This window comes from Myotis yumanensis, unplaced genomic scaffold (assembly GCF_028538775.1).
Source record: "Myotis yumanensis isolate MYYU_CA2020_CCGP unplaced genomic scaffold, mMyoYum1.0.hap1 SCAF_9, whole genome shotgun sequence".
In the NCBI taxonomy this organism is placed as follows: domain Eukaryota; kingdom Metazoa; phylum Chordata; class Mammalia; order Chiroptera; family Vespertilionidae; genus Myotis; species Myotis yumanensis.
Genome location: NW_027223760.1, coordinates 77,622,082 through 77,640,864, shown reverse-complemented (window position 1 = coordinate 77,640,864; position 18,783 = coordinate 77,622,082). Strand labels below are relative to the sequence as shown.

Here is an 18,783-nt window from a genome sequence, read left to right as displayed (position 1 = left end):
TTGATTTTGTCCTGCAATGCCTCCCTGGCTGGCCTGCTGGAGTTCCCCACATCTGTTACTCTGGACGCTTCCTGGTACTGTTGTTTCAGACAAATAAGATGGCCTATTTTTGACAGGAATCAATAGGCCCTTTTCTTGCCAGTCTTCGTAATTTCTGCACAGGTTACTGGCACCTGGCATTGTCTGGTGCATAATAATAGCCACAAATTGTTTATGTGAGTGGCACCTGGCAAAGAAGTGTTCCTAAATTATCTTGTGGGGTAGGTACTCTTCTTTTACAGATGAATGCAGTTGCTTAAGGTCATGTAACTGGTGATTGCCAGGCAGATTTGCAGGAAGTCTCAGCGCCCCGTTCCTGTTGGTAGCAACCTCCGTCCCAAAGGCGGTTTCTAAGCAGCTCCCGAGAGCACCTGCCCGTGGGAGCGGACGTGGCTGGCTCCCGGTGAGGCATTTTGACACCAAGGAGCGCTTCCAGTCCGGGGGGAGGAGGGGAAAGTCTTCCTGAAGGTTTCCGGGAACAGAAGACCCTCCCTGGCCACCCGGACCCGCCACTAAAGCAGCGGGGACACTCGATCCCAGATGGCTGTTTCCTCCACCCGCAGCCGGGGGTTGGGTTGAATGAGACCCCGGGACCGCTGGTCGCGCCCACGGCGTGCAGGGCCGCGCGGGTGCGGAGGGCGATTTCTCTCCCGTCACACGAGACACGCAGATCGCACCCACGCCTGGTGCGCTGTGGTGCCCGCACCACCACCACGTCACATGCACACTCGAGTGTGAGTGTCCGAGCGGGTTCCTGCTTCTTCCCCCAGGCGCGTCGGACGGACCGGGTGGATTTCACAGCGCGGTCTGCGGGGCCGGGCGGGAGGGCCCCGGGGAGACAGGGCAGGGTGCCCGGCAGAGCCTGGCTCGTCCCCGCCCGTCCTCCCCGCGAAGCCCAGGGCGCCGGTCAGGTGCCCCGCGGCCAGCGCGTTCACAGCGCCTCCGGCGCCGAGGGAGGCGCGGTCAGCCCGCCGACCCCGACTATTGGTTCCGGAGAACAAAAGGGCCGCCCCGCGGGCGTCTCCGATAGGGCCGAGGCGGTCATCTGAGCGGCGCATCCAATCAGGCGGCGGGGCTGCCCCGGGGGGCGGGGGTGCCAGGCGCGCCAGCCAATCAGGGGCGCGCGCCCGTCCCCCGGCCGGGTCTGGCGGGGCCGGGGGCCCAGCGCCCACGCCGCCCCGGGTGGCAGTTCCCGTTAACCTTAGCCTCAAAGTCAAAGGTATTTATTCCCGTCCCTCCCTGCGAGCCGGAGTCAGGGCGGGGAGGGGCGTGCGGAGGTTCAGGCCGCGCGTCGGCGCCGGCGCCCGGGCGCTCCTCCCGCGCTGCCGCCACCCACCCCGGGCTGGAGGCGGCCTCGGGGTCCCCTGAGCCCCCCGCCCCGGCCTCGAACTCTGCCCGCTCCCGCACAGCCGTGGGGACGGGCTCGGGGCGTGCGCGGGAGGGGCTGCCGGCGGGGCCGAGAGCCGGAGGGGCGGGTGACAGCGGGAGGAGCCGGGTGGCGGGCGAGCGCGGGGCTGTCCCGACGGTCGGGCGCCGGGACTGTCCGGGAGAGACCGGGCTCGGGGGCAGCAGCCCCGCGCTCGCCGCACCGACACTCGGGTGCCTGATAAACCATCGGAGGGTGGGGGCTGGGGTCGGGGTGAGGACAATGAGGGAAGCACTGCAGAAACTGAGGTGTGTGTAGGGTCTCCCTGAAACCTCCATTCCAGGAAAGCGGCACAGCAGCCCGGATCTCAGGGGGCGGGGCGGGCGGGGAGTGGGGTGGGCGCTGGGGCTGCTTCCCCGGTGCAGGTGGAGGACATTGAGACGGTGCCCCTATGGCCCTTTGACAGGATGGAGCCTGGAGTTGGGTCTTGGTCAGCCAGAGCCTGGGTGGGGTGTGGTCAAAGCCCCAGAGGTTGGGGGGCGGGGGGCGGGGGGCGGGGGACGGCAGAGGGCAGGAAAACGTCTAGGCTTAGGCTGTTGTTTTTTTTGGGGGGGGGGGCGTGCCCCTGTGTTTATCTGTAAAATGAAAAGACTAGACCAGTGGTTCTCAACCTTCCTAATGCCGCGACCCTAAATACAGTTCCTCATGGTGTGGTGACCCCCAACCATACAATTATTTTCGTTGCTACTTCATAACTGTAATTTTGCTACTGTTATGAATCGTCATGTAAATATTTGATATGCAGGATGTATTTTCATTGTTACAAATTGAACATAATTAAAGCATAGTGATTAATCACAAAAACAATATGTGTTTTCCGATGGTCTTAGGCGACCCCTGTGAAAGGGTCGTTCGACCCCCCAAGGGGCCGCGACCCACAGGTTGAGAACCGCTGGACTAAAGGGTGTTAGTCTCCTTTCAACTCCAAGGTTCTGTGACTCTGTAATCTGTTTTGGACTTAAGTTTCTTTTATTTAAATGTTCCTTTATTAAAATTGTGATCAATGGTTTGTCAGCATGTGGGACCGTGTGCTGGGTGCTGAGGAGAGAGAAATAGCCTCTGTGTTAAGATGTTTACAGTCTTGTGGAGACAGACAAAATATTACTGTACCGTGTGGATGGTGCTGGGCTGGGTGGATGCACAGGTCACACAGAGAAGGGCCCCTAACTGAGCCTGGCAAACCCAAAAAGCTTCCTGGTCACAGTGATCCCTGATCCGGGCTGGGCAGGGAAGGGCCGGGCAACAGTATTCCGGGACTGGTCACCGGCATGCTACGACATGGCCGGGTCAGGGGCCGCAGAGAGGGCCAGCGGGGCAGGCGGAGCCTCAGGCAGTGAGCAGAGGTGAGCAGAGGCCAATTTTAAATGGTCTCGCCAAGAAATTTTTAGCTGAACCCGATGGTGTTGAGGACCCATTGAAGTATTTTGAGCAAAGTAGAAACATGTCCCAATTGTAACATTGCTTTGAGTGCTGGGTGGCAGGTGGATTGGAGGGGCAGGATAAGCTATAAAACAGGCACGGTGTCCAGGAGAGAAGTGGTGAGGCCTGACTAAGGCCGTGGCAGGAGGAGGTCTGAAGGTCTTAAAAATAGCACTGGTACCACTTACGACCCCTGTGTTGTGGGCGTTTGTGCTCTGTGGTAGCGAAGGTGGTGCCTTTTTGAAAGGCCTGATGAAGACCCACTGTCATCTCTGGGGAAGCAAGGGAGGTCTGGGGTCAAGGGCAGAACATGGTGGAGGTGGTCAGGCCCATGCCCCTGCCCCTAGAGAGAGGTCAGCTGAGGAACCCAAGGTTTCCTCGGGCCGAGTGGCCTGGAGGGGAGAGCGAGGTGAGGGTGTGCAGGGGGAGACCTGCCGTCTAACTCTTTTTGAGTCAGAGAGTGTCAACTCTGGGGCTCGCTCTCCTCATCTTACAAGAGGGAAGCACTTCCTACTTTTCCCAAGCGCCTTCAAATGCAGCAAACACCAGAAAAGGATTTATAGGTGAAAATGACGCTTGTTCAGTGTTGTGAGCAGTTGGTTTTGTCCCGGCTCTTCAGATGGGGGTCCCAGGCCCTGGCAGGCTCCTAAGTCCTGGACTTGGGGTGGAGGAACATGGGTGCTCCTCTCTCTTTTAAAAGGACACTGGAGTGGGGATGCCATGGATGTGGGGCAGGTGTGGGGGCATGGAGGTGGGGGTGGGACAGTCACAGCAAAGACCTGCATGTAAGGCAGGTAGAGGAAGAAGTCCTGCAAGGAGGTGCCACCGGTATGGGCCTGGGGTCCAATCAGGGACCTCCATGAAGTGGAGAGGCCTGGGGAACTGGCTGCCCAGGCTGTCCGTGGACTTGGTTCCCAAGGAAGGCTGGCGGGTGCAAACTGAGGTCACTAAAATGGGTTCTCCCTACTGGGGAAACCCCGTGATACAGTTCTTACAAGGCGGGGAGTGTGTGGCGGGAGATGTGGCCACTGCAGTGACCTAAAAAGAAGTCATCTTGTACCTTGTGAACATTTTTCAGTCTTTTCAACTGTTCCTTCCATTGGATATAATAATCCTATACATTAGGAACAAGCATCATTTGCATTTGCAGATGGGGAAACTGTGGCCCAGAGAAGAAAAGCAGTTGGCCTTGGGTCACATGGCTAATCAGAAGCAAACCCCAGTCCAGCTGGTAAGGCTCAGTTGGTTGCTGTCCCATGCACCAGGAGGTCTCCAGTTCGTTTCCTGGTCAGGGCACATGCCCAGGTTGCAAGCTTGATCCCCAGTAGGGGACGTGTGGCGGCAGCCGATCGAAGTTTCTCTCTCGCCAATGTTTCTATCTCCCCCTCCCTTCCTCTCTCTGAAATCAATAAAAACATATATATTTTTTAAAGAAGCAAACCCCATCCCAAGCTCTCAGCCCCCCCACCCCTCCACTGAGGAATCAGCAGCAGAGAGTGGGCCAGCCAGACTAGCCAGAGAGTAGGAGGCTGGTTAGAGTAGGCGAGGCACGGAGGGCCAGGTGGGGTTAAACCAGCTGAGGGCTGGGAGAGATGTGATTAAGAGAAAGTAGGGAAGCATGGACCAAGGGGCAGAGGGAGGCCAGCCTGATGTGGTGGGGTACCTGGAGAAGGTTGTCCCCCGTCTGTTCCTTGCCTGCAGTTTCCTGTGGGGGCAGGATTGTTGGTGTAAGTGAGCATGGCAGACAGTGAGGACATGGGTGCAGCCCTGGGTCACGGCTCATGACTGAGCAGGGCCTAGGCCAGTGGTTCTCAACCTTGGCTGCATATTAGAATCACCTGGGAATCCGGAGAATGGGGACCAGAAATCAGAATTTTAAAAAAAATATATATTTTATTGATTTTTTACAGAGAGGAAGGGAGAGGGATAGAGAGTTAGAAACATCGATGAGAGAGAAACACCGATCAGCTGCCTCCTGCACACTCCCCACTGGGGATGTGCCCGAAACCAAGATACATACCCTTGACCGGAATCGAACCTTGGACCCTTGAGTCCGAAGGCCAACGCTCTATCCACTGAGCCAAACTGGTCAGGGCACAGAAATCAGAATTTTAAAAAGATTCCCAGGTGATTCTAATGTGCAGCCAAGGTTGAGAACCACTGGCCTAGGAGCTGGGCCATCCCTCAAAGCCTCAGCTCCTGGTGCAGGGCATGTGACCAGTCCCTGCTCTACTCGTGACAAAGGACACATGAGGCGCGATCCACTTCTCTCCAGCAGGGACCTAAGTCTGTGCAGAGAGATGTGCGTGGCTGGTGGGAAAGTTCCAGGGGCCTGAGCGTGGGCGGATGTGGGAGACCTGGACCTGTCCCTGCACTGTGGCCTTTCTCCTCTCCCAGCTGCTGTCCGCCCCTTCCTGCCCCCAAGTTTCTGCTGAGACCAAAGCTCCTTTGTTACCTTCCCCTGCCCCAGACCTCACCACCTGCCACAGGCCACAATCCCTGCTTTGTGTGGTCTGGCAGTTGTCATGGCAGCTGCCCCAGCTGAGGGGACTCACGTCCCAGCTGCAGCCCGACCCCACGTAGGGAGGGTTGGGCCTGGAGCCAGGGGCTGGGAAGGGGATGGTGCTCCGGGCCCTGCCCTGAGACCTGCTCTCCACAGAACTTGTTGGGCCGCCCAGGAAAGGTCATTGGAGTGTGGGGCCAGGGCCAAGCGGCCTTCATAGACTCAGTGGGCACTGGTGGGGGAGGCGGACTGGCCCCATGGCCTCGTGTTTTCTGGCTGGGGTGTTTTGCTAGGCAGCCTGCTGGATGGGTTCCTGGGCATCTCTCAGGTCAACCGATGCGTCAGGCAGCGTGAGGCTGTTGGGTGGCAGAATAAGAGAGAAGGATGGAAAAGGCACAGCTTGGGGGGGGGCAGGGTGCACCTGGTGACCTGGCCGACCTGGAAGGAAGTGGCCATGGGAGGGACTTTCCTGGGTTTGGCTAGCTCAGGGTTTGTCTGCAGGATGCCTGCTCACCTGTTTTCCAGATGCCCCACCTGAGCACACAGGTGGAGCTGGGCCCCAAAGACACGGCCTGCTTACCCCCATTCCTGTCCTCTGTGCTCCTCCTACCCCTGCCCTCTCATTCTTATTTCTTCCCCTGGGGCCCATGAGGGTCCATTTTCTTTCGTGTCCACTTCTGTCTTACTCTGACCACAAGCCCTAGTGAGCCCAGGGGTTCCCAGGGATGAGGTAATTAATTCCCTGTGAATTGTTCACTAAGAATTGAAGTCTTTCGTCACCCAAGGCGATTTTTAGAAAATACATATTTTTATTGATTTCAGAAAGGAAGGGAGAGGGAGAGAGATAGAAACATCAATGATGAGAGAGAATCATTGATCGGCTGCCTCCTGCACGCCCTCTACTGGGGATCGACCCGCAACCCGGGCATGCGCCCTTGACTGGAATCGAACCCGAGACCCTTCAGTCCCCAGGCTGATGCTCTATCCACTGAGGTGATTTTTAGGTCTTAATACCTCTTGGAAGACAGAATCAGTCAGGTAGGACTGATTTGATTAGGCTAAGGGACCTCTTGTGTCGTGTTAGGGTTTTGTGAATAAGGCCAAGCCCCATCCTGTCCTCACACTGAAGTTGGTCCCTGCCCCCTGTCTGAGTTTCCCCACCTTTCGGTGGCCTCCCTGTTCGCCAGTCCCCTGAGCCTCTTTAGGTGGACATTGGTGAGAGGCTTCCCCCGGCCGTGGGACCCAGAGTGTATCAGGGCCCCCACGGTGGGCCTTTCCTCCCCTCTCCTCCGGCTCCCCTTTCTCTGCCCCACAGGCAGATTTTGGTGTCTATAAACCACAGAAGGAGTGCAGAGCACAGCCTACTGGGGAAATAGAATTAAAAACAAAATCACCCGCCAACTCAGAAAATCTCCTCGCAAAAGTAGGAGAGAAACAACAGGTTTGTTTTGTTATGTTTAATCCTTACCCAAGGATATTTTTTCCATTGATTTCTAGAGAGAGTGGAAGGGAGGGAGGAGGGGGAGAAAGAGACAAAGAAACATCGATTGGTTGCAGGGGCTGGGGAACCTGCAGCCAAAGTACATGCTCTTGACCAGGAAATCGAACCCTGGACTCTTCTATGCGCGGGATGACGCTCTAACCCAGTGGTTCTCAACCTTCCTAATGCCGCGACCCTTTAATACAGTTCCTCATGTTGAGACCCCCAACCATAAAATTATTTTCGTTGCTACTTCATAACTGTAATTTTGCTACTGTTATGAATCGTCATGTAAATATCTGATATGCAGGATGTATTTTCATTGTTACAAATTGAACATAATTAAAGCATAGTGATTAATCACAAAACCAATATGTAGTTATATATTCAATATGTGTTTTCCAATGGTCTTAGGTGACCCCTGTGAAAGGGTCATTCGACCCCCAAAGGGGTCGCGACCCACAGGTTGAGAACTGCTGCTCTAACCACTGAGCAAACGGCTAGGGTCTTTGTTTTTATTATTGAATGATCATCACACCAGAATGAGATGCACATCACAGGAAGTCCACCAGGAGATTGCAAAGACAGAAAGAAATCTCACCTGTTACACAGCCCAGCAGGTGCGGTCTGTTACACATGTTCTCCAGGTACACAGTCACTAGTCCTCCGGTGAGAGGACTGACCTTTGTCACACAGAGGTCATCCCAGATTCACCTGGGAACGGGGGTGCTTGTTAATTGCCTTTGTCCAGAGGAAAAACACTTCTCATACCTTTGTGACAGGAGGTGGTTTTGCAGCTTGGAGCCAGGTGTCCACCCAGGTTAGGGTCCCAGCCTCCCATGGGGACCGGGAGACAGGGCGCTGTCTCCCTTGATATTTACATTTTAAAGAGATGGCTTCCAGGTCCCTGAGAGAGACAGTCGTGGGTTGTAAAGCTGGCAAGAGGCTTATTTTGCCTTTGAAGTGATTTATGTACATCTCAAAGAGACAGAGGAAGAACCTGTGTTTAGAAGTTTACTAAAGAAATGTTCCGAAGGAAAGGGGAGGGGTTTCTCTCTTTCTGCACGAGGGAAAAATGTTTTTTTCTGTATTTTAGATTCATATTTACCCTTATCTCCCCCACCCCCACCCCACTTCTCTTGGCAGGGTCCAGATTCCCAGCCTGGGAAGGGGACCTGGAAGAGAAGAGGGGGACCCTTAGGCTGGGAGGCCTCGGGGCTCTCGAGGGCCCCAGGTAGGGAGCAAGATAAGACAGGGTTTCTTGTGAGGGCGGCTGGACTGAGGTGCCCTGGAGGAAGCTCCAGCTGATGGCCAGGAAAGCCCCCTGCTGGAGCTGATCTGAGAGCCACAGGTCCTCAGTGGGGCTCTTTGGGAGTGTGGGGTCTACGGGGAAGCAGGCGTGTGAAGCCAGAATCCTGTCCGTGGCAGAGGCAGTCCCTGGTACCTGGTGGAGAGAATGAACCGCAGGCTGCCCACAGTCCACCTCTGAGCACCACAGCGCTGCCAGGTGTTCTGTGTGTGGGGCTCTGTCCCAGGTCCCGGGCCTTCCTCCATGGGCACCAAGAGTTCCTGTCCTCCAGATGAAGGGGGACAAAGTAAGCACCATGTCAGGTGGCAACGTGTCACGGAGGAATGCGAGGTGGAGTTAGGCTTGTGACTTTGCCCAGAGTGCCGGGGAAGGCCGTGCTGAGGAGGTGATCCCTAAACGAGGTGAGGGGGGCCATTCCAAGATCTGAGACAGAACACCCCATGCAGAGGGGCAGCCAGCGCAAAGCCCGAGGCTTCTGAGCAGCATGACCTGTCCCCCATCATGTTCCAGGCACGAGGAACCATCAGGAAATGTTCTGACAACTGGAGCATTAACCATCCAGGTGAGCCATGGGTTGGTGGACACGTAGCCCAGCTGGACTGTGCGTTCTTGCATGGAGTGCTCCTGGGGAGGGTTTGTGCTGGGACACGGACGGGGACTTAGAGAGAGGAGGGCCGTGGTTTCACAGGCACAGTTCTGCCTTCCCAGGTGTCTGCAAGACCTCTCAGGCCACTAACTCGTTTGAGTTTCTCCCCTGCAGCATCCTTCACACCCCGCCCTGCGATGTTGAGAGCCTAGACCTGAGGCTTTAGTCTGGGAGCTAGAAGGCCTGGGATCTTGCCCTGCTCCACCATTCAGCACCTATGTGACTCGGGGCATGTCAGTGGCCCTCTCTGACCTCAGGTTCCTCTTCATAAAATGGAAATTATGCCTGTTTTACCTGCCTAGCAGGTATGTGTGCAATTTAAAAAATCCTGCACATTTCAGCCGAGGTCATGGACAGAAAAGCACTTGAAAAAGAAGGAATGCATTCTGTGAGGTGGCACGAGGACTGGGAAAGCCTTTTGTCCTTGTCCCACAGGCCAACTCTGTTTCCTTTGCTCCCATCTCACGCACAGACTGAGTCGGGGCACCGTGCTGATGCCGTGGGTCCCCCGGGATGGAGAGCAGCCTGGCTGGTGCCAGCACAGGTAAGACAGAGAGGGAAAGGTGCGAGCCAACCATTGCTTCCTTCCCTGACACATCTTCCGTCTTCGTCTTCGTGTCCCTCCAAAGCTGCCCTCACTTAGAAGGTGTCGAATTGAAGGTCTTCAAAGAATGGGACAAAGACAGATTACAGGAGCTAAGAAAATGACAAAGGGCGGTTCAAAACTTGCCAGGCAAGGGAACACACACGCATGCACACACACACATGCAGAGACACTGGCATGCACACACACGTACTATTTTCTTTGTTAATTCCTCCCTCCTACTTCCTCTGGATTTATTTTCTTGTCTTTTAAATTTTGGAACCTGTTGTTTACTGTAGCTTCTTTCTTTTGTTCGCAACTGTTTCATTTTACCTACTTTTAATTGAATGTAAGCTTTTTATTGAAGTGTAACAAATAAAAAAGTGCATAGTTCAGGAGCTTTATAAATTCTTATGATGTGAACACTCCCATGTGACCAGCACCCAGATCAAGAAAGAAGTCCCACCTGCCCCCTTCCAAACAGTGCCCATTATCCTGGCTTCTAACTCATCCATCAGTCCTGCCAGCTTTTGTTTTTTTGTTGTTGTTGTTTTTTTGTTTTTAATATATTTTATTGATTTTTTACAGAGAGGAAGGGAGAGAGATAGATAGTTAGAAACATCGATGGAGGAGAAACATCGACCAGCTGCCTCCTGCACATCTCCCACGGGGGATGTGCCCACAACCCAGGTACATGCCCTTGACCGGAATCGAACCCGGGACCTTTCAGTCCGCAGGCCGACGCTCTATCCACCGAGCCAAACCGGTTTTGGCAACCTGCCAGCTTTTGAACTTCATCTAATGGAAACATACAGTCTGTATTCAGTGTCTGTAGCAGACCTTTTCCATCAGGCTGGTGTCCATGAGCCAGAGGAACCAAGCGCCCCTGTAGACCTGAGCAGCCCTGTGTGTGGGACTCCGGAGTAGAGTGGCCTAGGTTTAGTACAGAGACAAGGCTCCCCTGTTCTGGTGCTGAGACCTTTCCGGCTGACTTTCTTGTTCTTGCTTTTGTTGAAGAAAACTGATGTTGCAGACGGCCAAGGTCCCAGCAGGTGAGGTGCTCACACCATGGCGGCCACCCTGGAGAGGGCCCGGCAGTGACATGGGCCACTGAGGGACCAGGCACAGACTCACTTAGCAAACTCCCAGCACATGATCCTTTGGAAAAGAAGATGTTTGAACTTGGCCATGTTCTGCTTGCTCTCCAGGGAAGATCTCACTGGATGGGTGTCTTTAACTGTCTCTGTGTCTCCTGGGCCTCAGGCAGAGCAGGTGTGTCCTGGCACAGCAGCTTCACTTAGCTTCCCTCCTTTCTTTGTTGTTGTTAATCCTCAGTTGAGGATATTTTTTTTCCACTGAGTTTTAGAGAGAGTGGAAGGGAGGGGAGAGGGGAAGAGAGAGAGAGAGAGAGAGAGGAGAGAGAGAAAGAGAGAGTGAGACATCAATATGAGAGAGACACATTGATTGGTTCCCGGGGTAGGGATTGAACCTGCAACCCAGGTGTCTGCCCTTAATCAGAAGCGAACCTGCGACCCCATGGTGCACAGGCTGACGCTCTAACCACTGAGCAACCGGGCCAGGACCAGCTTTCCTGTTTTGCATCTGTCCCTTTGTCCTTCTCCAAACCCCAACCTGCCCCTGCCCTACTGCCCTTCCTTCCCCTACTGTCTCCTTTCTCCTTTCCCCATTTCATCTTCTCCCCTTTCAGATCTCCTTGTGCATTCTCCTGCCCTGTCTTATTTTCTGCTATGCTCTGCCTTCCTGCTCTGCCCTCCAGGCAAGTCACTCCAAGCAGTGACTGACTCTCCCCGTCCTCTGTCCCTTTGCTTCTGGCAGGAGACCGGCTGGTGATGAAGATCAAGCCAGAGAAGCCAGAGTGGCTGCTGCAGACCCTGGCGCCGCCGGCGGTGCTTTCCAAGGACAAGGAAAACATTTTCCAGCAGCCCCTGGGCCTCCCACCATGCCAGGCTTTGGGGAAACCCCGATCCTTAGGGGGACAGGAGGAGACTGGGGGTCCCAGGTGGACCCCTCCCACTGAGCAGGATGCTGGGCTGGCAAGCCAGATTCCGGGGGCAGCCCCCGGCCCCCTGAGCCCCGTTCTTTCTGCCAGCGAGGGCCATTTTGTGTGCCTGGACTGCGGGAAGAGGTTCAGCTGGTGGTCGTCCCTGAAGATCCACCAGCGCACCCACACCGGGGAGAAGCCTTACCTGTGCGGCAGCTGCGGCAAGAGCTTCAGCCAGAAGCCCAACCTGGCGCGCCACCAGCAGCAGCACACGGGCGAGCGGCCCTTCCGCTGCCCCGAGTGCGCCAGGCGCTTCAGCCAGAAGCAGCACCTGGTCAAACACCAGAAGACCCATGCGCGGCCCGCCACCTACTCGTGCCCCGAGTGCGAGCGCTGCTTCCGCCACCCGGTGGGCCTCCGCATCCACCAGCGCGCGCACGTCCGGGACCGCCAGGGCGCCCGCGCCGGGCTGTTGGAGCTGCTCCGGGAACCCGCGGCCTGCGGGGGCCGTCGACCTCGTCCGGGGCCGCCGCGGGGGCGCCCCGAGTGGGCCTGGCTGGGGCTCTTCCAGGGCTGGTGGCGCCAACTGGGGGCCCAGACCGCCGCCGCCGCTGCTGCCACGGGGCCCGGCGAGCAGCGCCAGTTCATCTGCAGCGAGTGCGGCAAGAGCTTCACGTGGTGGTCGTCGCTGAACATCCACCGGCGCATCCACACGGGCGAGCGGCCCTACCCGTGCCCCGAGTGCGGCCGCCGCTTCAGCCAGAAGCCCAACCTGACGCGGCACCTGCGCAACCACACGGGCGAGCGCCCGCACCCCTGCCCGCACTGCGGCCGCCGCTTCCGCCAGAAGCAGCACCTGCTCAAGCACCAGCGCACGCACCTGCCGGGCGCCCGGGCGGCGCGCTGCCCCGTCTGCGGCCAGAGCTGCCCCGGCCGCGCGGCGCTGCGGGCCCACCAGCGCGCACACACCGGCGCCGCCGCTGCCCCGTCGCCGGGCCCCGAGCCGCAGGCCAGAGTCCCCCAGGGCCGGTCGGCGCCACCGCACAGCCCCCCATCGGCCCGGCGCCCCGCGGACGTGCGGTGGTGCGGCGCCCGGGAGGATCTGGTGGGGCCCGGGGAGCAGCGCCAGTTCATCTGCAGCGAGTGTGGCAAGAGCTTCGCGTGGTGGTCGGCGCTCACCGTCCACCGGCGCATCCACACGGGCGAGCGGCCCTACCCGTGCCCCGAGTGCGGCCGCCGCTTCAGCCAGAAGCCCAACCTGACGCGGCACCGGCGCAACCACACTGGCGAGCGGCCCTACCGGTGCGCCGCCTGTGGGCGCAGCTTCAGCCAGAAGCAGCACCTGCTCAAGCACCAGCGCGTGCACCTGGAGACCCTGTCGCCCACCCCCAGCGTCAAGGTCGAAGCGCTTTAGTGCACCTGAACACGAGGGGACCCGCGGGGGGTGTTTGCGGGGGTGCCGGTGGGGAATGGCCAGAATGGTGGCTTTTAGCACCCCAGGGCGTAAGACCCTATCACAAGGCTCTGAAGGCCTGAGAACAGAATTCCAGAAGCATCCCAAAGGGAGACCGCAAAAGGTCAGTTCCCCGTAGGCTGAGGGAGGTGGAGGGATCAGGCATTCCTCACCCTGGAGCTGGGATGTGTCCCTGACAGGTTGGGGGCCAACCCCGTAAGCTTCCTCAGAGGTGGGACCCCAGCCCTCAGGCGCCAGGTGGGGGCCTGTTGGGGGCTGAGGGGGAGGCTCCCTGGTGTGAAATGGCCCAGGTCTGGACTGGTCAGCGGTAGTCGCCTGCCACACGCAGACGAGGGAGGGGTGCCCCGCACTTCATGGCCATTCAACACATAGTTTTGGAAGGAGTGAGTGGTTCTATGGCCCTCAACCATGAGTGCCCCACTGTGAGGGTGCTGTTATGGCCCGCCTGTCCTGAGGACGGGAATGTGGGAGACGGTCAGGGGCTGGGGCACAAGGGGTGTGGTCTCAGCCGAGGTTTGGTGGCTTGGGAAGGTCCTGCAGCAGGGAAGAGCCAAACCTGCTGCTCCTACTCCGTGGGCCTGGGGCATGCGGATGACTGGCTTGGCTCCTTATCATGGCAGCGTTACAGAAGAGGAAAATGAAGGCTTGACCATCTCACATGGTCTCATTGTCTTTCTTAAGCCTCCCTTCCTGATCTCTGATCTCTATTTCCGAGTCTCTGTGTGCTCTGAGGGACCATTTGCCGCAGGACCAGGGTAAGGAGCTTTGGCCACGAGCAGAGCACCTGCCCACACCCAATTCTCTTTCCCTCTTCCAATACAATCCATCTCTGTCCACATATTCCCTGCAACCTGCAGCCCCCAAGAGTCATTCCTCATGCTTTCCCAAAGCAGAACCCAGGCTCCAGCCCAGCTGTAGCTTGGACTATATTTTCCCACAGGAGGGGAGGGAATTGTAGAGAGGGGTGGGTGTTCGGGTGTTAGGGTTGGATAAGTGGGAGAAAAAAGAGGGGACTTAATTCTGTAGGAGGATGAACTATGTGTACCTGCCTCCCAGGGCTTGTGGGGTTCTCTGAACTCTCAGATGTGTTTCCTTTTCCAGGACCTGGCTGTGTTCACCCTGGCTTCTGGTTACCCCTCTTCCCAGGTTTTGTTTAATCCCTTTCATCTGGCAGGAGTTCTAATTGTAGCATCACAGAAAGACCTGTGGAGGTGATGACTCAGCTTACCTGGGGAACACAGTGCTGGTAATGGTTAGTGTTCAGCCAGGGCTCTGACTCGTGGTCCAGGTCTTTGATCATAAACCATGCAGTGTGAAATCTCACGACCATGCAGGGTATGCCCATCCTTCAATCAACTCTCAGGACCAGGCAGAAGCCAAATCAGAAGGGTTTTCCTAGGCCCCCTCTCTGACCCACACCAGCCCTAAGTGCTCCCCTTTCTCCCTGTAATGCCTGCCTGGCTCCTCTCCCAGACAGTAGTTTGGATCTCATCAAAACCCACTTTAGCCTGGCCAGTGTGGCTCAGTGATTGAGCATTGACCTATGAAGCAGTAGTTCACATGTGTTGGGCAGGACACATGCCCGGGTTGCAGGCTCGATTCCCAGTAGGGAGTGTGCAGGAGGCAGTCAATCCACGATTCTCATCATTGATGTTTCTCTCTCTCCCTTCCTCTCTGAAATCAATAAAAAAACAAAACAAACAACAACCCAAAACCTACCTTAACCATGGGGAAGGCTCAAGAGTTCTTTGCTTCTTCCTCTTTGCCACTTATCAAATCCGGAGACCAGCTCAAGTGAGCCCACCTACTCCAGGAAGGCATCCTAGAATACCATGCCTAGAGAGCCACTGTCTGCAAGGACGGACCTGCAGAAACACGGGAGCCCGTGGAATCAGGTGCCTGAGGGGCAGGGCAGACACACACTGCAGAGACAGGCAGGGGAATTTCTGTACCATAGCTCGTTATCTTCCACAAGTGGCCTGTGTTCAGTGATCAAATCAAACAGCTGTATCGGTAGGACTTGGGGTTAATGAGGCCTAATCACAGCTTTTCCCTCCAAGCAAAATCATGAGGATGCCTGCTCACTGAGCCCAGGTGACGGATTCTCTCACCAATGGGTGCTTTGGGTCACAATGGGGATAGGGCCAAGCCCATCGAAGGTGCATGACCTGTTGACCAGGACAGGGGATGGCACACATGGACCCATTAACCAAGCCTCCTGTGTGACAGGCACTGTGTCAGACTTCAGGGATGCTGTGATGCATAAGCCACTGTATCAGTCAGCTTGGGCTGCCATAATAAGATACCACTGGGGGCTTACCCAACGCAGTCTGGAGGCTGGAAAGTTCAAGGTCAAGGTGCTGGCAGATTTGGTCCCTGGTGAGAGCTTCCTGCCTTGCAGATGACGACCTTTTCTCTGTGTCCTCATATGGTGGTGGGTGGTGGGGGGAGGGAGGAAGGGCCCACAACAGTGCTCAGGTCTCTTCCTCGTCTTATAGAGACACTAATCTCATCACAAGTAGCCCACACTCATGACCTCATCCATACCTGTCTCCCAAAGGCCCTATCTCCAGATGCCATCACCTTGGGGGTCAGGGCTTTAAATATGGATTTTTTTGGGGGGGGGGTGCGAGGGGAGAGACATGATTCAGTCAATAGCAATCACAGTCTCTCCCCTTGAGAAGCTCACTGACCTTCACAGAATATCACTTTAATGCACACACAATTTGGAACCATCTATATGGTCAGCTCTTGAACAAGTTGTCCCAGCCCCGGCTCTCGTATGAGGCTTTCTTGTTCATCTCCTTTAGTCGCACCACCAGGCAGTGACCTGGGTAGGTAATGCTGTAGGAAAGGGGGGTGGGGACTGAGGGACTTGTCCAGCAGGTCATGTTGCAGATTGACAGCAGGTCCCCGGCCCCCAGTTAACCTAACCCTCTTCCACGGTCACAATCACAGTCTTCTCCAAGGGAGGCCTGACATTGTCAACTTCAATTTCCATTGCCTTTCATTTTAAAAGAATAACTCTAGGTCAGAGACTATTTAGGAAGAGCCACACCATGAAATCAGAGACAAGAAGGTCAGGCCTATCCTAGTGGTTTATAATTCAAAATGCTCAGGAGCACGCTGAGATCAAAGGGTTGCTGAAGGGAACAGAAAACCACCATGTTTAAAACATAAAAATCGTAAAGAACATATCCTGTCCATGGCCAGGTAAGTGCAAGTCTGTGGTGAGGACCCGTGGCCAAGCTTCTAGCAGGCCATGTGAGCGTGGTGGAGCTGGGGTCCGGACCCGCCTGCGTAATCCTTATATTCCATCCTTAGGAGCAGGCCGGGAGCTAGAAATTTGACTTAGGTCCTTGGAAAGTGGTTGTGCTCTGGCAAGCGCTGTGAGCTTCAAGTCAGCGGTAAGGTGGTCACCTCCTTGCCAGGATTTGGTGCCCCACTGCCCAGCCCCAGGGAGCTTCCTCTGGGAGAGAGGGCTTGGAGGCCAAGGCGGATGCGGGCAGCTGCGCTGACCTGGGAGAGAGCGGGCCCAACAGGGACTTGGTAGTGGGTGCCTAGGGTATGTTAGGGATGCTACTGAGATTTTTTCTTTTTTAAGCAATTGGGTTTGGAAAAGAAATATCCTAGACCCTTTGTTAAGAGGAATAGTATTGGGGCTGAAACCAGCATGTTTTCACATATCACTGCCCTGACAGGATCACAGCATAGAAGAGGGAAATGCATGGTGTCCGTAGCGTGTCCCCTGGGGTAAGACAGAAAGGTTTCTCCTAGGTTACTCAGATCTAGAGGGAGAGGAGCTAGGCCACCTAGGCCAGCAGAACTTTCTGGGATGATGAAAATGTTCTCTGTTTGCTGCCTGATGCCAGAGCCTTCAGTCAGTGGTGCTTGATCACTTAATATGTGGCTAGTGAGGCCCTGGCTGGGTAGCTCAGTGGATTGGAGCATTGTCCCGATACACCAAGGTTTTGGGTTCTATCTCTGGTCAGGGCACATGCAAGAATCAACCAGTGAATGCACAACCAAGTGAAATAACAAATTAACATTTTTTCTCTCTTTTTCAAATCAATAAAAAAGAAAATTTAAAAATGTGGCTATTGAGGCTGAGGAAGTGAATTTTAAATTTTATTTAAATTAATTTAAATCCAAATAGCCACATGTGGCTACTAGACAGTATAGTTCTAGGAATTATGCTCCTATTGAGAAGTAGAAATGTTCTCTCTCCCCCCCCCCACCCAAATCTAGAAAGAGCTTTCTATTGTTGTTGGGAATAGTGGATGGTGTCAGGTAGTCCCGGGACTATATTCTGGGTTTGCCATTTAAGCTGTGAGACTTGGGTAAATAAGTTACTTAAAGCATTATGTATGGACCAGCACACAGCAGGCACTCCATAAGTGGTAGCTATGGGCGTTACTGTGGTGACATTATTGTCATTATCGCTACCTGCACAGCATTTACAGAAGTGGGAGTTGTACTGTGGAAAGGGTTTCTCCAAACAGAGCTCAGTCCCCATAAGGAATGAACCATCCCCGGGGTAAGTAGACCCGCTGCAAGTTGAAGGGTGTGGCTGAATTGATGTCATAGGTCACGTCTTGGGTTTTAGTTTAGAGGGAAGAGAACTTTGGAGCAGATGTGACCTCGCACCCAGAGCCCCACATTTGCAGCTGGATCTCTGCAGGTTTCCCAGCCCAAAGCTGTGACTGGGGTAGTCCTGCCTGCTGCTCCTCATTCCTCACGCTGCATCAGCGCCCTGGCTGGCCGCCACAGCTCTCAGGTGTCATTTGTAAACATTCACTCACTCATTCATTCATTCATTCATTTACTCAACAGACATTGGATTGAGGACCTATTGTATGGTGGGCACTTGTGACCCAAAGATGCTGAAAACACAGCCTGTGCCCTTTGAAGTTCACAACCTGGTGGGCAAACAAAAGTGTGCTGAATCCCAATCTGATGTTAGGGATCACCATCCAATCCAGGGAAATGGGGGGAGCTGGTCACGGGAGATGGTTGTCCAGCTGAGCAAGCCCTGGGGATGCAGGCAGAACAGGAGCTGGAGGATGGCAGGCTGGTATCTGTGAGAGCAGCGGTCTGGAGCTGTCCAGGGGAGCACACGGGTGATGGCTGTCCATCTGGTGTGCCCCTGGGGTTAGGGTGGGGGGTACAGTGCAGGGCACCAATACCCACAAGGGGACCACAGGCCATCTGTTCTCTGGGACCCTGCGAGCAGCCCAGGCCTTTGTTAGGGACCGGAGTCCAGCTGTCACACGAGCCTTGCAGAGTGGCGGAGATTGCTACGCGGCCACCGGCCCTGCCTGTAGGAAGGAGCATGGCTGCCGTAGAATGCTTCCACACCGCCATTCTATTGTGTGCAGCAGAGCATGCGAGAAGGGCGGAGGGGAGAGGTGGGAGGAGGTGCGTGTGTATGAAATCACAGAAAGACAGTGGAAATCAGGCAGTGGCTGAGCGGACACAGGAAGCCTCCCGGAGCCCTCGGCCTTCGGCATTCCCACTGAGACAGGATGAGTTTCAGGTGGTCTGTCAGCCTGCTCCCCTCTCCCCCCAGGCTATGCTCCTTGCCCGTTTTGGCACAGCTTACCTGGAAAATGCTGCTAAAAAGATGGGCTACATCCTCAGGTATATTATTGATTTTGCTTTTGAAAACCTGGTCATTTATAACTGTCCTCATTTCCCCTGTAGCCTGCAAGAGACATGACAGCTAGTGGTAACAAAAGCTGGAGCTGGGAGGTGTGGCTGTCCTATGATGGGAGCTCCAGCACCCAGGCAGAGGGTGGGTGTGGGGTGTCACCAGTGGTTAGGGATCCTGTTGTCAATGCCATGGGAACTCTACCCTTAGCCCTGGGTGCCATCTTCCCTGCTGGATTCATTGCTTGGGGTT

General features: G+C 55.5%; 1 protein-coding gene across 1 annotated transcript; it reads left to right on the top strand.

Annotated features, from left to right (window-relative positions):
• Positions 1 to 4,126: 4,126 nt before the first annotated feature.
• On the top strand, positions 4,127 to 13,538 carry ZNF775 (zinc finger protein 775). Its single transcript, XM_070424747.1, is given in 5 exon segments — positions 4,127 to 6,828; positions 8,014 to 8,738; positions 9,295 to 9,318; positions 9,321 to 9,366; positions 11,242 to 13,538. Coding segments are annotated over 4 exon segments (1,728 nt in total). The 5' UTR covers positions 4,127 to 6,828; positions 8,014 to 8,660; the 3' UTR covers positions 12,822 to 13,538.
• The last annotated feature ends 5,245 nt before the right edge of the window (positions 13,539 to 18,783 follow it).